Source organism: Sinocyclocheilus grahami, unplaced genomic scaffold (assembly GCF_001515645.1).
Source record: "Sinocyclocheilus grahami isolate Dianchi unplaced genomic scaffold, SAMN03320097.WGS_v1.1 scaffold76.1, whole genome shotgun sequence".
Taxonomy (NCBI): domain Eukaryota; kingdom Metazoa; phylum Chordata; class Actinopteri; order Cypriniformes; family Cyprinidae; genus Sinocyclocheilus; species Sinocyclocheilus grahami.
Window position 1 is genome coordinate 262189 of NW_015505255.1, and position 20912 is coordinate 283100.

Consider the following 20912-nt stretch of genomic DNA (forward strand, 5'->3'; position numbering starts at 1 on the left):
AATAAAATGATAGATAGATAGACTCTCACTAGAGTTGCGTATGCTGAGTTATGATATTGTCTGTTGACTACTCCTCCTGTTCTGGTCTCTGAGCCATTTGCCCTCAGGGAATGTGTTTGTCAATGTGTTACTCAAGTCTCTTCCACTTTTGAACACTTGCATGCATCCCCAAAAATTACAAAAATGTACCTTTTTCACTGATGATTTCACCTTGTATTTGTAATCACACTTTATACCTGGTAAATATTGTGTCTTTTATTTCTAACTCTTGCAGGGCAAATTTACGCATGTCCAAGCCACCACCAGAGCCGAGGCCTCCCAGTATGGTCAGCGAGTCCTCTGTCACCGTCTCCTCATCCCCTGCGGACACCACCTCAGGATCCAGGGTGAGAAGTCCAGCCTCGTTTAGTGCTGATCTGAGACTGTTTTAATGTGGTAGTAGTACTGATTCTCAATAAAGGCAAACATTTACACAGAGCACTTCCGGTTCCTGAAAGTGCCAAGCTGGCTAATTATCTAGCGAGCCTGACCCTTACTAATGTGTGTGTGTATCTCATATTAAATCATTGGAAACTGATAATGTTTTTATAGGTACTGGGGAGAGTAAATTGGCCTCATCTATTTTGGCTATATTCCTCCAAATTTGATAAATGACCCAAGCCGAAGGTGTAATAGGTTACTGATTTTTCTAGCACCAGAGAAGCTGGACTTAATCTCCTGTGCGGGTTGGCTGCAATGTGCAGAGGTCATGAGGTAATACTGCATAGAACATCTGCAGGGGATTGAGAAATGCACAGAACGCCTCTCGCTACTTCCTGCTAATGAAATCTGAGCGTGTGTGGCACAGTTACACTCAAGGTGTAAATGCAGTAGAACTGTTTTACTGTTTAGTGGATTAATATACACTGCCATATGTAGAGTTTTTCCAGGTGTTAAAGAACATGGGCTGTAATAGAGGTCGAAGAACTGACAAGCTCTTACATTCCAAGCTGGGTGTTAAGCGTTTTTCATTTGAAATTTTTAATACATATAAAATATGTGATTAATAAAATTGTATTATAAATATAATTAATTACAAATAATTGTAATTAATATCTATATAAAAGTGGGTGTTTATTTCTACCTACATAAATTGTGTGTATGTGAACACAATTTTATTTATATAATTTGTAATTACATACAATTTTTTAAATATATATATATATATATATATATATTTACATATATGTTGTTTATCATAACTCATTTTGCATGCATACATACATTTCTCGAGTTTCACTGGTAATGAGAATGCAGAGATGCAGATATTTCTCCCTATTAGGGAGTGATTTTGACACATTGAAGTTTTAATGGCCTGGCCTGACTCACATTGGCTGTGTCACTGTGTGGTAAAGAGTCTGATGCTGGCCTGTCAATGACAGGACTGTGTCAGCATCATATGAGCGTTCACAAACCAATCGATCCATCTCAGAGGCCCTCATCTCTGCGCACACACACAGAAGTTGGGTTTCCATGTCCCATAAGGGACATTCCATAGGCCTAATGGTTTTTATACTGTACAAATTGTGTTTTCTATTGCCCTCCACCAACCTAAACCTACCCCTCACTGGAAACTTTTAGCATTTAAAAAAAGAATAAAAAATCTTTGAATTTTAAGCTTGTTTCCTCATGGGGACCAAAAAAATGTCCCCACAAGGACAAGGATTTTGGATATTGCCATCTTTGTTAAGACATTTTGTTCCCATAATCTAGGATTTACCAGGACCACACACACACACTTTCCTGGGAATAAACCAGGCTCCATGCTTGCCATTGTCTCGCTTTAAAAAAAAAAAATCTAATTTTACTCTCAAGTAACACGTTGTGCACTAGCGATGCACGGATGAGCTAAAACGTCACCCGAATCCGCAGCTTCAAATAAATGATCCACCCGCCAACCGCCCGCACCTGTATTTTTGTCTGATTTAGATAACCGCACCCGACCCGCACCCGATCATCACATTAGGGTTCGTACGGTCATGAAAAACCTGGAAAAGTCATTGAACAGCAATTTCCAGGCCTAGAAAGTTTTGTAAAAATAAATAAACTCAAAAAGTTTTTGAAAAGTCATGAAAATCTATCTCACAAGTCTCTGTATAATAGAATTATGTTTAATCAGATCCTGAATTTCGTTGCGGGTTTGCGAATACATCGCCTTACTCATTCCCGCAGCTTTTGACTTTAAAATGAGGGAAATTACTGCAAAACCTTTATTCAATATAGCGTGTAGGTTAGATGAGTAAATAAATCCACTCAAACCATCAGATGAAAACAGCGTAGGTGATTCAGATGTAGCCTACCGCATCTTCTCTCTTTGACTTTCGCTTCACTTTAGCTCGCGTTTCGGGACAGTTGACAGAATTGTCAATTGCCTGATCGGTCATTGTTGCATCATCACAAAAATGTATTATTTTCACGTCTTTTTAAGCCATTCGGTACTCGCGCTCTCCAGAGGCGCGTGCGCTCACAGTCACATCCAAAGCATGTACTGCGAGTACCAAATTGAGAAAATACTGTCGGTTTTGTCTTAAGTTAATGTAAACAGTTGCAAAATAAAACGCATGAGTATCAGTATTGGATCCGTGAAATAGGTCTTATGACAGCAGCCTAATAAAGCTGCGCCGTCTTTTATTAATGTTAATCAAATAACAAAAGACAGAGAAAATCCCTTACTGCTATTGACTAAATAATGTTTTGTTGAATAACTTTGTTCATTTACAGTTTATTCAATTTCTGTAGCCTATTTAAAACACGTTCATAATTTAGAAAATGTAGTTAATACTTGCATCATTAATGATTTATTTTATCCACCCGCGACCCACCCGCAAATAATCGGAATGCATTTTTTTATTACCCGACCCACCGGATCCGCGGATTATCCGCTGAGCCCGCGGATAAAACCGCCATCCGCACATCACTACTGTGCACTTTTGGGTTGGGTTGACTAATGGGTTGACTAATGATCAGTTGAATTGAACTTTATACGGATCAAGATGAATAAATGCAACAAACTCTGTTATTGTAAGCAAAAGTGTTTTCCTTGAACATAAATTGGCCCCAGAATGTTTTTTGACACTTTGGCCACCCTTAAAAAATAACAAAGTCAAGCATCCGAATGCTTTTGGATGCCACTTTACCTTACTGATGCCTATGTATGCAGCATTTTTTTATCAAATCAAATGAAGCAAGTGGTTTTCTTTTTTCTTTTTCCACAGAGTTTGAAACCCAGTGGGAAGGTGCATTGCTTTGGCAAGCGTGACCATTCCATCAAAAGGAACCCTAATGTCCCAGTGGTGGTAAGAGGATGGCTCTACAAACAGGTGCGGCCCTCAAAAGTGAAACCCTAATGCGAGTGATTACAGAATCTAATTTTGATCTGAACTGAATAGTGTTCAGATGTTAGATTAGTTCTTAATTAGGCCTTATGATGAACTAAGACCCACAGGCAATAAGCCGATTAACTGAACATGTTATTCAACATAGCATATTAGATACATATTCAGTCTAAACAAAGGGGCCTTCAATTAAATGCTAATACTAATATTTACATTGGTTGGATGTTGAACTGAACTGTTATTTATTTATTTATTTTTATTTTCTGAAAATGATTTTGTGGGCCGATTATTGTTCTTCCACCATCAGGACAGCTCAGGCATGAGACTGTGGAAGAGGAAGTGGTTTGTGTTGTCTGATTACTGCCTGTTTTACTATAAAGGTGAGTTATAATACTCAGCTTTAATTAGCTGCAATTATCTAAAACAGTTTCTAATTTTATTGCACAGTAATCATGTTTTATAAGTAAAACACATCATTTCTTTAATACATTATTATGAGAGTACCTATAATTTAATACGCAATAGCAGGTTTTTCATTTACTGTTTTTATCCCTATTGCTTGCACATGTCATATTGAATAATCATATGATTTTTACACAGTTCACATTAAGTATAGCACTGTTTTTATCTTTAATCGTTTTGATGGACAGAGTGGCGTCTCACTTACTTTCTGTCATCTGTGTTTAAGAGTATTGCCAACAAACAAACTAACCACTGTTCAATTGTAATCTAACCATTTTCTAATATTTTCACCTAACACCTGTACTTTGCTGACAGATAGTCGAGAGGAGACGGTTCTGGGTAGCATTCCTCTGCCCAGCTATGTCATTTCCCCCGTGGGACCCGAGGACCACATCAGCCGCAAGTATGCCTTCAAGGTAAGAGCATCATGATAATCTGCACTCTAATGCTACTCTGTTCCTGTGTGTAGGCTCACCTTCACTGGCTTCATTGGCTACGCCTTCAGGAAGTCTGTGTCATGTGGCATATTATCAGTGGTGTTGTGTGGGCGGCAGTCAGGGATGACTGATTAATGTGGCAGTTGTTTGGCTCCTCTCTCTGCCCTCTTCTGACCACACAGACCACTGAGTAAGCTTTCTCTGCTCGGGGTGCTCACAACCTCATAATGGACTCAACTAAAACTCTGCTTGTTTTAACTAATAGCGTCATGTTCCTGTACTCAGTTATCTAATATATTCTTGTCATGGAGATGAAGACCCTCAGAACGAGCCAAGTTAGAAGCGTCTCATATTTTATATGAATGCATCACATTGTAATATAGTATATTAATACTATATTATTATATTATATACTATATTATAATATTATTATATTACTATACTGTATTACTAACTATATTATTGAAATATATGCAATGTTTGATTAAATGCAACACTAATTAAAAATTATTATTATTTTTTTTTTAATCATAGTGCTGATTAGGGAGAGCTTTTTGAGCTTTGTGTTATCTACCAGCATGGTTAAAATGTGGTAAAACACTGTATCTTGCAGCCTCTCATGACTTATTCTTTAAATTTGGAATAGCCCATCTCTTTTTGACTGGTACTGTTCCCCTCGATGTCTGTTATCACAATGCTGTCATCACCAAAGCTGCTGTTTGCTCACAGGAATTCACACTGAGCTTCCACCCAACTCGTTCAACAAGTTTTCCACAGTCCTGTTCTCTTTCACAGAGCGGACATGGGAACATCATTATCTAAACCATTCTCTGAGTGAGGCCTATTTGATGGCAAGTTTCCATTGAGCCTCACAAACTTCCTCCCACTGTTGCAGTCTGGCGGACAGTGAAATAATGTTTAAGAACAGAATATCCCAGAAGGCTTAAAACCATTTCTATTATACCTAATGCTCTGGACAATCAAGTCTGGCTTAAACCCTTGTACCACAGAGGTGGAAAAACAGCATTTTTTCACTGATAGCTAACCTCTAACTTTGAAATTTGTGCCAAGCTTTGCGTTTTTGCTTAATCTACCTCGGTCTCCTCCTAAAGCACCTTCTGAAGAACAATACTCCAGGAATGTTTGATCCCATCACTGCAGCTCATTCATTTCCTCCGCTCAGTCATTCTTCCCTATGGGTACACAGTGCATCGTTCAAACTCCATTACCCTGCCCGTATTCCCCAGTGCTGGAATTTGTTTGAATATTGTGCCAGCAGGCAGATTAATTATACATCTACTCTATTTCTAATATCCTCCCTCTTACTTGCCCTACAGTCTGTAATGTACCAGAGCAAGGTGAGGGGCCCTGTTCTCTCATTGGTGCTCTGGGTGTTAATTAGCAGGTTTTTAGTTAGGAGATCTCCATCAGTGAAACTAGCCAGCAGCTATTTGAACATCTGGCTGCTTTATTTTCATGTGAATTAGACCCTAAGGTATGCTGTTTGTCTAATGTTTTCTGCTCTAACGGTCTTCTCTTAGTCAGCAATTAAATAGTTTGTCTGCATACTGTACATGTGAAGAAGAGTCTTGCATGTTTATTTTCTGTAATATTAAGATATCTTTAGAACTGTCTGTAGTAAGGTTAATTTCTGTATTTAATTATGATCTGTTGATCAAATCTCTATTGAATTCTAAATTGAAATGCCTGGATTTTGCACAAAAAATTCACAGAACAATGGTAAATGTGACTGCAAATTTGAGTATGAGCAGTTTTTGAGTGAATCAAAAACAAACCGAATTAATGATTCTTAAGAATATGTTCTTTTCAGAGAATCAACTGTCTGGTTGTTGACAGATCTAAGAATATGAAGTCATGAAAGGTCTTGTTTTTCATATAGGAAATGATATGTCATGTATTTGAATTCAGGCATAGACGAACTCATGATTCTTAGCTTTAATTGATTCATTTATTCAGCTACAGCAGTTAAATATTATGATGTTTATTACTCATCTTGTCCTGTTCTCTGGAGTGTTGTACGTTTGCTCTCCCAGTGGCTTATTTCTGCTTAGCTGTGCTGCCTCTAATGTTAATTGCATTTCCACTCACCCTGCTTATCTGACTGATATTTCACAACCAGGGACATTTCAACACATCTTCTAGTTTTGGTTAACATTTTTCACATAGGCCGTGATTCACCTCCCTCTGTTTTTGCACAACTCACACTTATTCTCTCATTCTTATTGGCCTATTGCTTCCTGTTGTGACCCGGTGCATTATGGGAGCTGAACCGGGTGCATCTGGTGGAAGGGCCGTCTACTGAGTCAGCCTCTTGCATGAATAGGTACTTTAATTTCCATTCATTACTATCAGCGGATCTCCACTCCATCACCATCCCTGTATGGCATTTTCCTATGCAGATGAAAAATGCACATAGCCCATGTGCATTGATGTGTTTCAGCATGCATTCTGCAACTCATTCTGCTTCCTCTGGAACAGGCAATGCCAGCTCGACAATCCTGTCTTCATATTCATCTTACCTGATGTGAATGTTGGATATGCTGATATGTCCTTATGAATGTGTGAATCTCATAGTAATGATAAGGACTGTTGCAGACTGGCATTGCTCAATTCCTCTTCTCACTTCATCACATGCATCAGTATTTCCAGTGTTGGTTATCATCCACACATTTCTACACTCTCATATGCTATTCAGTCACTTTTCAATTTTCAGTACTGTAACTATAATATGAAGTTGTTAACTTGTATGCATATTATATATATATTTTTTTGTATATACACTACTGTTCAAAAGTTTGGGGTCGGTAAGATTTATTTAATGTTGTTGTATCAAAAATGAAGTAAAAACAGTAATATTGTGAAATATTACATTTTTGATATTTTAAATATATTTTAAAATATTTAAAAATGTAATTTATTGTTGTGACAGCAAAGCTGAATTCTCAGTGGCCATTACTCCTGCAGAAATTATTCTAATATGCTGATTTGGTTTTCAAGAAGCATTTCTTATTATCACCAGTTTTGAAAACAATTGTGCTGCTATATATTTTATTATAGAAACTGTGACATTAAGTTCAAAAGAACAGCATTGTAACATTTAAAACATTTACTGTCACATTTGATCAATTTATTGCATACTTGCTGAATCAAAGTAGTAATTTCTTTAAATAAAATTAATGACCCCAAACTTTTAATGTATAACACATCTGAATTGTTATTCTGTACTATTATGTACGTGTTTAACCAAATGTGAATTTCTCACAGACATTAAGGCCAAAGGATAGGTTTTGGCATTAAACAAATGTATGTATGTATGTATGCAGTGTCTTCTTGAATGTTTAACTTTCTGAGGAATATTCAAGGTCATTTACAACTTCTAATCTGTGGACAACATTTGTGGCATGTTTTTGAATACCCCAAATATAAGTTTGAATTTATAAGGTTTGTCCCTTTTATTTGTCCAAAATAAATACAAATTTTTTATTTTTTATATTGGACATAACTTAACATTACAAACACAAAAACTTTTTTTATGGCTGTTCTTTTGCAACAGTTGTATATTTTATATGTCCTGGCACCCCTGCTTTCATAACAGTTAAACTACAGTTCTGTTTTTGGTCATTTTTCACAACCTTAGGAACATTGCTTTTTGTGCCACAGATGCTGTCCATAGATATTAAGTAGTAAATAACCCAGAATATTCCTTTAACCTCTGAAGGGGTTGAGTGATTGAGCAAATTCCTCTGATTAATTACTGCATATCCCTCTTAGAGAGATAATGCTGAATGAAAGCCCAGGACTAGATGGGTAATCTGAGGTCATTAACTTCTTAAAGACAGGAATGTGAGACGAATATATATCAGTAGACATGCTTTCCTTCAGCAGCTGATACTTGATATATTATAATAGGCACTGAAATCACTTTTCTCTTGCCCAGGTTTTGTCTTCCATTTCTCATTGTTTGTCATGATAAAATGTGATTAATGCTTACTACATTTGTGCCTTATTTTTCCTTTCTGCTATTTTGTTTATTCATATTTGTATGTGTAGATGTGTGCATATGAGTAATAGATTTTATTACTGTATATTAAATTAGAAGCATTTTTTAATAGAATAACAATAAAAAAACGTCCTTACAGATCACTGAAACAAGTATCCTGAGATATGACACGGTTCTGATAGCACTAGGGTCTGTAAACTGCAGAAGAATGCAGGACACTTGTTTAGACAGTCTGTCAATCATTTTGAGTGTTCAGATCTGCAGATATGTTTTTCAGATGACAACGCACACATCATATAGACTTCTCTGGTCAACGCATGTGTGCTATCAGGCAAAGAACTGCAACAAAGTCGATGAGAAAACAGTAGGATAATATGAAGACTTCAGGAGCCGATATCGGGGGGGGGGGCTGCTTTAGTCATTAGTGTGTGACATGCGGGATAATAGACTCCTGGAGAGGCAGAAGAGATGTGCCGTGAGCAGAGACGCAGCTGTCGAGTTGTGAATTAAGAGGCACCTTCGATGTAGCCCAAAGGCCGCTGCATTGACTTTCTACAGAATGAGTCAATGTTACCAGATGTAAGCTCTGTGTGTGTGTTGTTGTAGAGGTGGAAAGGACAGTCTGCCGCCTGTCTGAATGGGTCTGGGTGGGACTGGCAAAAGCGCTGAGCTGGACTCTGTTTGTAAGCGTTTAGATGTGTGAGTGGTGGCCGTACCCCCATCAGAGAGATTAGACCAACAGTTGTATTTTGGCAGTAGCAGATTTAGTGAACAGAAGGTGCATGGAGCTAGTTTAGCTGGGGGGGGGGGCATTAAACAGAGTAAGGAAATTAACAGCTTTGTTTATGTAAGTATTTGTGTGCATCTTTAATATTGTTTTTTTTCAACATTTGTGTGGTGTGTTTGGCATGTACAATTGACCCAAAAAGTATTTGAACACTTGTGTGTACACTTGATAACCAAATGAAGAGGGTGAGGGCATGTACAGAGACACTTGTGTGTAAACCTTCTGCTGAAGTAAATTATATGATACTCCTGGAATACGTGAAATAAGTAGAAAAATAATTTCAATCATCTCTCCTCTGCTCGGTTTATTGATTTATCATTTGTTTGCTGCGTACTGAAGGTTGGAGTTCAGATCTTCAATGTTGATTTCCTGACATTGATGGGTTTTTATTCTATGGAAGCCTGTTTCTACCTCAGGGTTAAAAAAAGTAAAAGGTTACTGATGTTTTAACTCAAAATAGCGACTTAATGTCCATATAAATTAATTTCTTCCAGTTACAACTTTATTGTTTAGAACTGTGATTTTATACCTCAAAATGTTATGTCCCATATTTGTTTCCCACATTTTTTATGAAAGAAATTAATACTTTTATTCAGCAAGGATGCATTCAATTGATAAAATTGACAGTAAAGACATTTGTAATTAAAAAAAAAAGATTTCAATTTTTAAATAACTGCTGTTCTTTAGAACTTTTTTATTAGTCAAAGAATCCAAAGAATCACATATATTAAAATATAAATGGTTATTTTAAAATGTTTTGAATTATTACATTATAATATTTCATTTACTGTTTTCCAAATAAAAGCAGCCTTGGTGAGTAGGAGACTTCTTTTATAAGCGTTATAAAAACTTACCGACCCAACATTTTTTGAACTGTATTGTATATCTCAAAAATTCGACTTTCTGTCTCACAAAGTTTATTTTAAACTTTCTCATGGTTATCAGCTTTTATACTCTAAGGCATAATGGACTTCCATGTTCTGAAGCGTAGTCTGACTGCAGTACAACAATTATTAATTCATTATTTTTCAACAAAAGTCTCAAATGCTTGCACAGTACAGACCGCTAATGCAGATCATTTGACTGAAGTGCATGGTAGTATTTGTAACAATGGTAATGTAGTTATCATTGGTTGGTAATCCTCTTAAAGACCATTTCCTCAGCTCTGATGACCAAAATAAACAGACATGTGAGCATGACTCCTGAGCTTGCTATACTGGGGCCTTCTGGTCTGGTGCCCCACGTGCATGTGCAACCTCTATGTATGGTCAGAGCTGATGGTCCCCTCTGTCTCTGTCTCTCCCTCAGGCCTGCCACACGGGAATGCGCTCCTACATTTACAATAAGAATTCTCTGATTGGCTCGCAGGCCGAGCACTGTGGCATGAGGACCTATTTCTTCAGCGCTGACACACAAGAGGACATGAATGGCTGGATCCGGGCCATGAACCAGGCTGCGCTGATGCAAAGCCATGGCATGAAGAGGTCAGTCACCTCCTGCTGCTGCAAATCTTTTCTCAGGGCTGGTGTCTAGAAACAAGATCAGTATCTCAGAGACCTGGGCACTATATTCCATTAAATACAACAGGATAACCCTTGCTTTATTTATTTTCTCTCCACTGCTTTCTCCTCACACTTGAATTTCCTCTATTTAACACTCAATACTGTCACTTAAACTTTATTTTCCTAATTCTTTGATATTATGTTATTTTGCCTTGGCCTGTATGTGATGTGATGTGAGGATTGATATTTCCAGCTATGAGAATGTCATGCACAATAGAAGTGAAGTGGTCTAAATGGTTTCTGCACTACTGTTAAGTTTAATTGATCTAGTGAAGGCTGTCCAATGATGTCAGCCATCTATCAGGGTTCATTCTTGTCAAAGCCATTCTTGACTTTGAGCTCCATTCATTTGTATTCAACTCGGGAGGCTGGCATGCACATGCAAAAAAAATAAATAAAATAAAATAAAAACGGTTGTCGTTCACTGTGTTCTCAAATTTAAGTTTGTAAGCTCTGAGCTGCGAATTCCCAAAGCACAAAGATATTCATCTTATAACGAACCTAAAGAGCATCTAAACATCACAAATTGACCTCTTGGCTGAATTCAAAGCATACACAAACCTAAAAATCACCTGGTTTGCAGTATTTTGGGGTCTAAAGTAATTTTCTAAGCTCAATGTGACTGCAGCTTTGCTCTTTGTGCTGACTTGGTTGTGTATTTGAAATTGCTACTTCTGAACTTTTTAAAAATTCATTATGGGGACAATTTTGCTGTCCTCGAAAGTAGTTTGGATCCTTTTTAAGATAGGCATTAAATTCACTGGAAATGCTAATGGCATTAATAAACTGTAGCTGTATGCTGTGGACTAGTTATTTAAAGGAATAGTTCACCTAAAAATGAAAATGTACTTACCCTCAGGCCATCCAAGATGTGGATGATTTTGTTTCTTCATCAGAATGGATTTGGAGACATTTCTCATTACATCACTTGCTCAGCAATGGATCCTCTGCAGTGAATAGGTGCCATCAGAATGAGAGTCCAAACAGCTGAAAAAACATCACAATAGTCCACAAGTAATCCACATGACTCCAGTCCAGTAGATCGGTTTTGGATTGTTTTCATTTCTAAATGGTTCTTTATTTTGTGGATTACTGTGATGTTTTTATCAGCTCTTTGGACTCTCATTCTGATGGCACCCATTCACTGCAGAGAAAACATTGGTGAGAAAGTAATCAAAGGCTAAATGTCTCAATCTGTTCTGATGAAGAAACAAATTCATCTACATTCTGGATAGCCTGGGGGTGAGTACATTTTCAGCAAATTTAAATTTATGGGTGAACTATTCCTTTAAGCTTATGTCTGATGTGATGTATACGTAGATCATGGGTACAGCAAAAACAGCATGGTGTACTCACTCATATGCTGCTGTTGTGCTGGTGCAGAGGCACAGTGCCATAGTTGTGTACACTTTGACACTGCAGCTCTGGGGAGGAGTATCACTGCGGCACGCTGCAGCCAGCTGACTGTGGGCCACCAGCCCAGAACACAGCGCTCGGACTGGGACGTGATGTTAGTGTGCTGCCCCCATGCTCGTCACTTCCATGAGTGCAGAGAGGGTTTGTCCCTAGGGCTTTCCTTATAGCTGGGCTTTTATAGTATACATAAAAAAGGAGAGTAGGTGGTTAATAACCCTGAAGGTGGTTTATAATGTAATTTATGGTTGGTAGGGCTAGTGTAGTGGCTGTATTTGTTGGATTTTGTAGGCAAATGCTTTTACACAAGTATGTGGATTGTTGGCAGTGTTGCTATACTTGCCAATCTGATGCCTGACCACCTGTCTGATCACGATGAGAGGTGAAATGTCAATGTTAGTGCTGCTGTACTGTTTTGAGGTTTCTCTGTAGGCCCTAGATTTGAGGGAGATGTTGAAAGTAATATAACAGTGCCATCTAGGGATAGATTGACAGTATTGCACATGATGACTTTAACTTTATCAATGAGATTTTTAATGTGCTTTGATGCATTTCAAGTTTCCTTTTGAGTTTCATTTGTAAATGTATCATGAATGTGTTTTTAAATAATAACTTTTAAAATCATTTCTAAATTAGTGAATGCTTTTGTCAGTTAGGTGTTTGGGCTGATCTAGTAAGAAAACGAGTAGCTGAAATGATGACCTTAAATTAACTGATGATATTAAATTAATTGATACATTATAGGTATGTATTAATTAATTATACTAAATGGATTTGTTAATCATGACTAAAATATACTAAAATGATCAGGTTATGCCACCTATCACCTGTGTAGGAAGGAATAATTAGTCCAACAACAACAAAACAATTCCCTTTTTGAATATTTTGAAACCACATCTGTCTTAATTTGGGCACAAAAAGAGTTTGGTTTCCACAAAAAAAAATTAAGCAGCACCTGTTTTCACCATTGATGATAATAAGAATATTTCTTGAGCAAATCATCATATTAGAATTATTTTTTTAAGGATCGTGTGACACTGAAGACTGGAGTAATTATATTATATTATATATAAATATATTTAATATATAAACATAACATATTTTTAAAAAAATATATACATGCATGTGTTTGTATTTATATATATGTAATAAATGTACACGGTACACACTCGTATATATTATGTAAACAAAAACTTTTATTTTGGATTAATCGTTTGACAGCACTAAATTTAAAATATAAAAAAAAATATATATATATATATTTTAAATTGTAACCATGATTTACATTGCTTTGGTGAGAATAAGATAACTATTTCAAAAACATAAAACATATTACAGACCTTAATGTTTTGAACAGTAGCATATATAATACAGTTTACACAGTAGTGCATGAGTCGCATAAGCTTCTTTTATGATGTTTTTATTGTGTAGTAGAAAGCAACTCAGATGTTATGCTAAATTCTTCTTTTGATGTTCCACAGAAGAAAGAATGCCATATATGTTTGAAATATCATGCTGCTATTAGGGTAGATTTTGATAGCTAGACAGTCGGTTCAAGGTCAGTTATCTATACATTGAGTTGTAGATACAGTTACTGTATAATTCATGCAAAAGTCTAAACTCTCTTCTGTCCTGTTTGCTTCCTAATATTGATACATCATCGGAAATAAGTCTTAAGTTAAATCTCATGTTAAAGGTCAAATATTAACTGTTTGTTTTCTACTATTAAATAACTATCTTTCCTTCCACAGAGAAGCCGAAAGAAGCTTCAAATCTGAGCAGCAAGCAGTCCCTCAGACCAACCATTTCTGCAGCAGCATCAAAAGCTCCTCCCAGGCCGAGGCCCTCCAGCAGACAGCACATGTGGAGGTGGTAGAGCTGAGGCCGGAGCGAGATGGGGAGGACTGCTACGTTTACAGCAAGGAATTGATGGAGGATCCTGTTAAAATCTCCTCTGGAGAGTTGGAGATGGAAGGGATTTCCCAATCAGGTGCCCATTCTCGCCCACCTTCCACAGTGCCCACTCACAGGAACGGGCTGCCACCCTCGGGCATACCTCCTGATCAGAACGGGAACGTGGTGTATAAGAGGGGTCTCGTCCCCCGTACAGACACAGAGAAAAAGGTGCAAAGGAAAACTGCACTGGCTCAGGTCGAGCACTGGGTGAAGGTGCAGAAAGGAGACCCCAAAAGGTCAGTTTTGTGTGTTTGTGCTGTGATAAGGGAAAAAATGTTAGAAAAGCATACAGGGTTATATGTAATACTCTAATTAAATGATGTAACATTGGGAACTCGAGCCATTGTAGGATTCAGTTCACATATAGATTCTTCTTATGAAGGAGCTCCCACTAGTGGTTATGATGTAAACACACTAAATATTAAAGGGAATGTTTTGTGTTGTAGCAACTCTGGTTATTCTGGTTATTACAGCTTTTTTTTCTTTCTTTCTTTTCTTTTTTTTGCTGTTGTAAAAAACCATCCAGTAATCACATTTACACTATTGCACTTAAAATCTGCATTTTAGCAGAAAAACACCCAGCAATTATTAGTTTATTAGTATAATAATAATAATTTGTGTTTTTATTATTAATATTATTATTATTATTTGTATAATAGTTAATATATTAGCTATTATTGTTGTTGGTGATTAATAATAATAATAATAATAATAATAATAAATTTGCAGCTCAGGCCAGAGTAAAAACATTTTAAAAGAATAAAAAAATTAATGTTTTTATATAAATACTCTGTATAGCATATGAATGCTAACTGACAGTGGGAAGGACAGAATATTAACAGTAAAACAACTTTTTTTTGCGAAATTACAGCCATCCCACTGTTGAGTACACCCTACCTAGACGGACACCACCTCTACAGCCTAAGTCCGTCATGATGGAGACGTACCAGTCGTTGCCAAAGAGCACTCGCCACCACTCCGGAGGCAGTTCCCCACCAGTGCCCCGCAACCTGCCTAGTGACTACAAGTATGCCCACGACCGTCTTAGTCACTTTCGTATGTCCACTGATGAGCGGATGGCCACTAAAGAGGGCATGGTGTGGCAGCTGTACGAATGGCAGCAGCGCCAACAGTTCCGCCATGGAAGCCCCACTGCACCAATCTACACCGGCCCTGACTACATGGACACGTCTGCCTTCAGAGTTACTCTGGAAATGCCACGATCCATATCTGTGCCACCATCACCATGTGACATACCCCCACCTGGCCACCCCTCCAAGTTCTTTTCCCCACGCAGGCCCCACACGCCCGCAGACAGGGTGACGGTGCGCCCGCTGGATGACTTCGCCACCGTGGACACTCCCAGTTTGGGTTCTCCCAGAGGAATATGTTCCCAGATCTCAAAGGTAGGGAACGTGGAGCAGTTCACATAATCTCACAATTTCAAATTAGTTGTGGTGAGTTCTTCTCTTTGTTCAGACCACAGAAGTGTTGACTACCAAAGGCGTTAAGGGTTATGGGAAAACCGAGTTTCCATTTACTCAAGCTTTGATTTGGACTTTGTGACAGGATTCACACAGTCTTCACTCAGGGCTTGATTCCCAGGTGCCGTGGGTGTGTTAAAAGAGAGCATTTTTGTTTGTGTGTCGCTGAAGATGCTTGTGTGACGAATAGTAGCATCTGCCAGCTACACCCCCCACATGAGAGGGCCGCTCCCAGCGCCACATTCACATGCGGCAGCAGTCATAGAAGTCTCTGTGCCTCTTAAAAGTTAACATACTGTCACTACCATTTCTGCTCTGCACACGTCAGGACTCGTGTGAACTCACTAATTACATGCCTGCAACAGAAAGATTCACAGAAGCTGTCAAAAACCAGATAGAAAGAAAAAAACAGACCTTCAGTCAATGTGCAGTGATACCACAAAAAATATACAGCAGAATCTAAAAATCTGCTAGTGAAAATGCTGTAATTATTGTTTCATTACATATTATATTATCAGCATAACAATTAATTGAGAATATAGTATTTTTAGGATGATTAGTGTGATGATTAGCATGAGTTGAGAATGCTTAAAGAGAAATTTTGAATTTTTTCCCCCAGAGAATCTTGAAAAAAATTAAGTATGGCAGTTTCCACAAAAATATTAAGCAGAACTGTTTTCAGCATTGATAATAGTGAGAAATATTTCTGAAGGATCATGTGACACTGAAAACTGGAGTAATGGTTGCTGAAAATTCAGCTTTATCATCACAAAAAATGTATAAAAATTAAAATATATTAAATTATAAAAGTTATTTTAAATTGTAATGTTACTTCATACTATTACTGTTTTTACTGTATTTTTGAATAAATAAAAGTGGAACATAAGAGACTTCGTTCATAAACATTAAAAATCTTACCCCAAACTTTTGAACAGTAGTGGGAGAATGGGAAAGTATCTATTTTAGTTGCTGTAGCTTGTGACCGTTACAAGTTTTTCTGCATTTCAATCACTTTTTGCCTTCAAGTTTAAACTGTTCTAGAGTTTTTTTTATTTTTTATTTTTTATATTCAAACATAAAAAAAAAAAAAAAAAAGATATTGCAGTCTCTCAATTAATTGAAAGTCGTAAGTACTGCATGAAAAGAATAAGACATGTTCATTTCTACATCAGAACTATATATACAGTATCTCACAGAAGTGAGTACACCCCTCACATTTTTGTAAATATTTTATATCTTTTCATGTGACAACACTGAAGAAATGACACTTTGCTACAATGTAAAGTAGTGAGTGTGCAGCTTGTATAACAGTGTAAATTTGCTGTCCCCTCAAAATAACTCAACACACAGCCATTAATGTCTAAACCGCTGGCCACAAAAGTGAGTACACACCTAAGTGAAAATGTCCAAATTGGGCCCAATTAGCCATTTTCTCTCCCCGGTGTCATGTGACTCATTAGTGTTACAAGGTCTCAGGTGTGAATGGGGAGCAGGTGTGTTAAATTTGGTGTTATCGCTCTCACTCTCTCATACTGGTCACTGGAAGTTCTACATGGCACCTCATGGCAAAGAACTCTCTGAGGATCTGAAAAAGAGTTATTGCTCTACATAAAGATGGTGTAGGCTATAAGAAGATTGCCAAGACCCTGCAACTGAGCTGCAGCACGGTGGCCAAGACCATAGAACAGGCTCCACTCAGAACAGGCCTCGCCATGGTCAACCAAAGAAGTTGAGTGCACGTGCTCAGCGTCATATCCAGAGGTTGTGTTTGTGAAATAGACATATGAGTGCAGCCAGCATTGCTGCAGAGGTTGAAGAGGTGGGGGGTCAGCCTGTCAGTGCTCAGACCATATGCCGCACACTGCATCAAATTGGTCTGCATGGCTATCATTTCCCCTGCATTATCAAAGATGGTTCTTTCTTTGTACCAAATTCAAATGGCACTTGAACCCAAAAAAGGTCTAGCAAAAACTCACAAATTTAATTATCATCTGTCTTCAGCCCAAATGAATGATTTAGGCATGACATGTCATGTTTTGAGAGGAACGAGTTCATGAATAAGAATCTGTTTGCATAATAGAGGGGAAAATCTCATTAAAATCTTGACATATTTGCCAGGAGATGCAATTTTCTCTTCTCAGATGGCCTTTTCAAAAACAAAAGAGACAAAACAGAAGGCAGGGCTAAATATTTTAATTTATGACTGCTGTCAGTTTATTTTTGTTGTTGTTGCTCTACACCAGGGGTGGTGAACGTCAGTCCTGGAGAGCCGCAGCTCTGCAGAGTTTTGCTTCAACCCTAATTAAACACACCTGAACAAGCTAATCAAAGTCTGAAGGGTTACTAGGAAGCTACAGGCAGGTGAGTTTTTATTAGGGTTGGAGCTGAACTCTGCAGGGCCGGAGTTCGCCACCCCTGCTATATACAACTATGTTATATATATCATACTATACTATATATATATATATATATATATATATACAGTGCCTTGCAAAAGTATTTTTCATTTATTGATATATATATATATGTATATTTATATTTATTTATTCATTTATTTCACGTTTTGTAATGTTGCTGCCTTATGTTAAACTGCTTTATATTACTTTTTTTCCACATCAATCTACACTCCATACACCATAATTGCAAAGCAAAACAGAACTGTCACAACTTTGCAAATTTATAAAAAACTGAAATAAGTACATTGCAGTACTCAGTACTTCACTGAAGCACCTTTACAGCCTCAAGTATTTTTGGGTATGATGCGACAAGCTTTGCACATGAGCATTTGGCAATTATCTGCCATTCTTCACCTCACCTGTTCACTTCTTAAGCTCTGTCAGGTTGGATGGGGGCAGACACACATTTTCAAGTTTCTCTAGAAATATTTGATTGGGATCAAGCCCAGGCTCTGGCTGGGCCACTCAAGGACATTCACAGAGTTGTTTATAAGCCACTCTTGCTGTGTGCTTAGGGTCATTGTCCTGTTGGAAGGTGAACCTTCTACCCAGTCTGAGGTTCTGAATGCTCTGGACCGGGTTTTCATTAAGGCTATCTCAATATTTTAGTGCACTGAGCTTTTATTCTACTCTGACAAGTCCCTCAGTCCCTGCCGCTGAAAAACAGCCCCACAGCATGAGGCTGCTACAGCATACTTTACTTTTGGGATGGTACTCTGCAGGTGATGAGCGGAGCTGGTTTCCTTCAAACATGATGCTTAGAATTGAGGTTCATCAGACCAGAGAATCTTGTTTCTCAAGATGCTTTTTTGTAAATTCCAAGTGCGTTTCCATGTGTCTTCATTGAGGAAAGGATTGAGTTTGGCCACACCACCATAAAGCACAGATTGGTGGAGTGTTGCAGCGATGTTTGTCCTTCTGTAGGTTTCTCCTATCCACATATGATCATGGAGCTCAACTAGAGTGACAGCTTCTTGGTTACCACTCTAACCAAAGCCCTTCTCCATCAATTGCTCAGTTTGGCCAGGAGGCCCGCTCTAGGAAGATTCCTGGTTGTTCTAGATGTCTTCCATTATGGATAATGGAGGTTTGATGCAGATGTGTGGTTTGATGCAATCCTGTCTCTGAGCTCTACAGGCAGTTTTTTTTTACCTCAGGGCTTGGTCTTTGCTCTTATATGCATTTTCAGCTGTTAGACCTTTTATTAAGACGTGTGCCTTTCCAAATCATACCCATTAAATTGAATTTGCCACAGGTTAGCTTCACTCAAAGTGTGGTAACATGTACAAACAAAATGAATGCTCCTGAGTTAAATTTTAACTGTTCCAGATAAGTTTTTTATCTTTAATAAATTTGCAAAGATGTTAAAACCTGTTATTTGCTTTGTCATTATGGTGTATGGAGTGTAGATTGATGTTGAAAAAAAGTAGTTTAAAGCAGTTTAACATAAGGCTGCAACATAACAAAACATGAAAAAAATTTTTTTGAAATGAATTTATTCAATGAATGAATACTTTCGCAAGGCACTGTATATATCACACAGCGGCACTCGCTGTCACTGCTAGACTTATGATATCGACTACCCAGCTGCAGATGTCTATCTGTGCATTTCAAAGACTACAGTAGAGTGTGTTTTCATAGCTTCTGTCGTGGAACATATCTCTATGGATGATAACTAGACTGGTTTTCGCTGGTAAGATTCGCCAAAGGCTAAGCAAAGCGCCCAGTGAACCTCCTCAGCAGTGGTCTCTTTCTTCTGATCTTGTATTTAAATAAAAAACCTATTATACAGCAAAAATGCAGTGCCGTGGGATTCGCACTGGAAACAGAGTCTACAGTGCTACTCTGCTGGTAGCAAACAAATGTTATTTTAAGAAAGATTTTAATTTATGTGTAGTTAATTAAATCTCTTGTTGTTTGTGTCCTTTTGAGGTGCTAGATGGGCCTAGATGAAGAATTTTGTATGTTAAGCAAAACTGTCAAACCCTCAAAGCCCTGTAGCACATTTGAAATCAAGCACACAGTTGCTTAGCTTAAGTAAACAGATGAATGAGTAAAATGTGCTCTGCTGAGCCCTAGTTTTGTGCTAAACTTTGAAACTGACTTTTACTTGACTTTAAAAATGTACAGTATCCATTAACTAAAAGAGAGAATTTGAGATTAATAGTGATAGAACTGTGATTTTCTTAATTTTCATTGTAAACGTCACCATTTTTGGTATTTTTGTGTCTTTACAGACCTCACAAATAGAGAGGAGATCCATGCCAACAATGGGATACATCACACACACAGTCAGTGCACCAAGTCTGCATGGAAAAACGGTAAGACTTCCATAGAGAGCACATTTTTTCAGATAAACTATCTAGGAAACGTAGGGGATCTGCTTGGTAGATGACATTTTGGCCACCAGGAGCGTTTTGCTTTCTAGTTTTGAGACAGTGACAACTAGAGTGACAGCTTCTTGGTTACCACTCTAACCAAAGCCCTTCTCCATCAATTGCTCAGTTTGGCCAGGAGGCCCGCTCTAGGAAGATTCCTGGTTGTTCTAGATGTCTTCCATTATGGATAATGGAGGTTTGATGCAGATGTGTGGTTTGATGCAATCCTGTCTCTGAGCTCTACAGGCAGTTTTTTTTTACCTCAGGGCTTGGTCTTTGCTCTTATATGCATTTTCAGCTGTTAGACCTTTTATTAAGACGTGTGCCTTTCCAAATCATACCCATTAAATTGAATTTGCCACAGGTTAGCTTCACTCAAAGTGTGGTAACATGTACAAACAAAATGAATGCTCCTGAGTTAAATTTTAACTGTTCCAGATAAGTTTTTTATCTTTAATAAATTTGCAAAGATGTTAAAACCTGTTATTTGCTTTGTCATTATGGTGTATGGAGTGTAGATTGATGTTGAAAAAAAGTAGTTTAAAGCAGTTTAACATAAGGCTGCAACATAACAAAACATGA

The 20912-nt window shown here is 37.7% G+C and overlaps 1 protein-coding gene across 1 annotated transcript in view; it reads left to right on the top strand.

Moving 5' to 3' along the window:
• LOC107586006 (pleckstrin homology domain-containing family A member 7-like) overlaps positions 1-20912 on the top strand; it is a 119515-nt gene that overhangs the window by 70646 nt on the left and 27957 nt on the right. The window contains exons 5-12 of the mRNA XM_016273220.1: positions 275-386; positions 3255-3359; positions 3682-3754; positions 4152-4252; positions 10390-10565; positions 13808-14248; positions 14884-15418; positions 20190-20273. Of these exons, the coding sequence (XP_016128706.1) occupies positions 275-386; positions 3255-3359; positions 3682-3754; positions 4152-4252; positions 10390-10565; positions 13808-14248; positions 14884-15418; positions 20190-20273 (1627 nt within the window). The remainder of the gene's footprint in view (positions 1-274; positions 387-3254; positions 3360-3681; positions 3755-4151; positions 4253-10389; positions 10566-13807; positions 14249-14883; positions 15419-20189; positions 20274-20912) is intronic.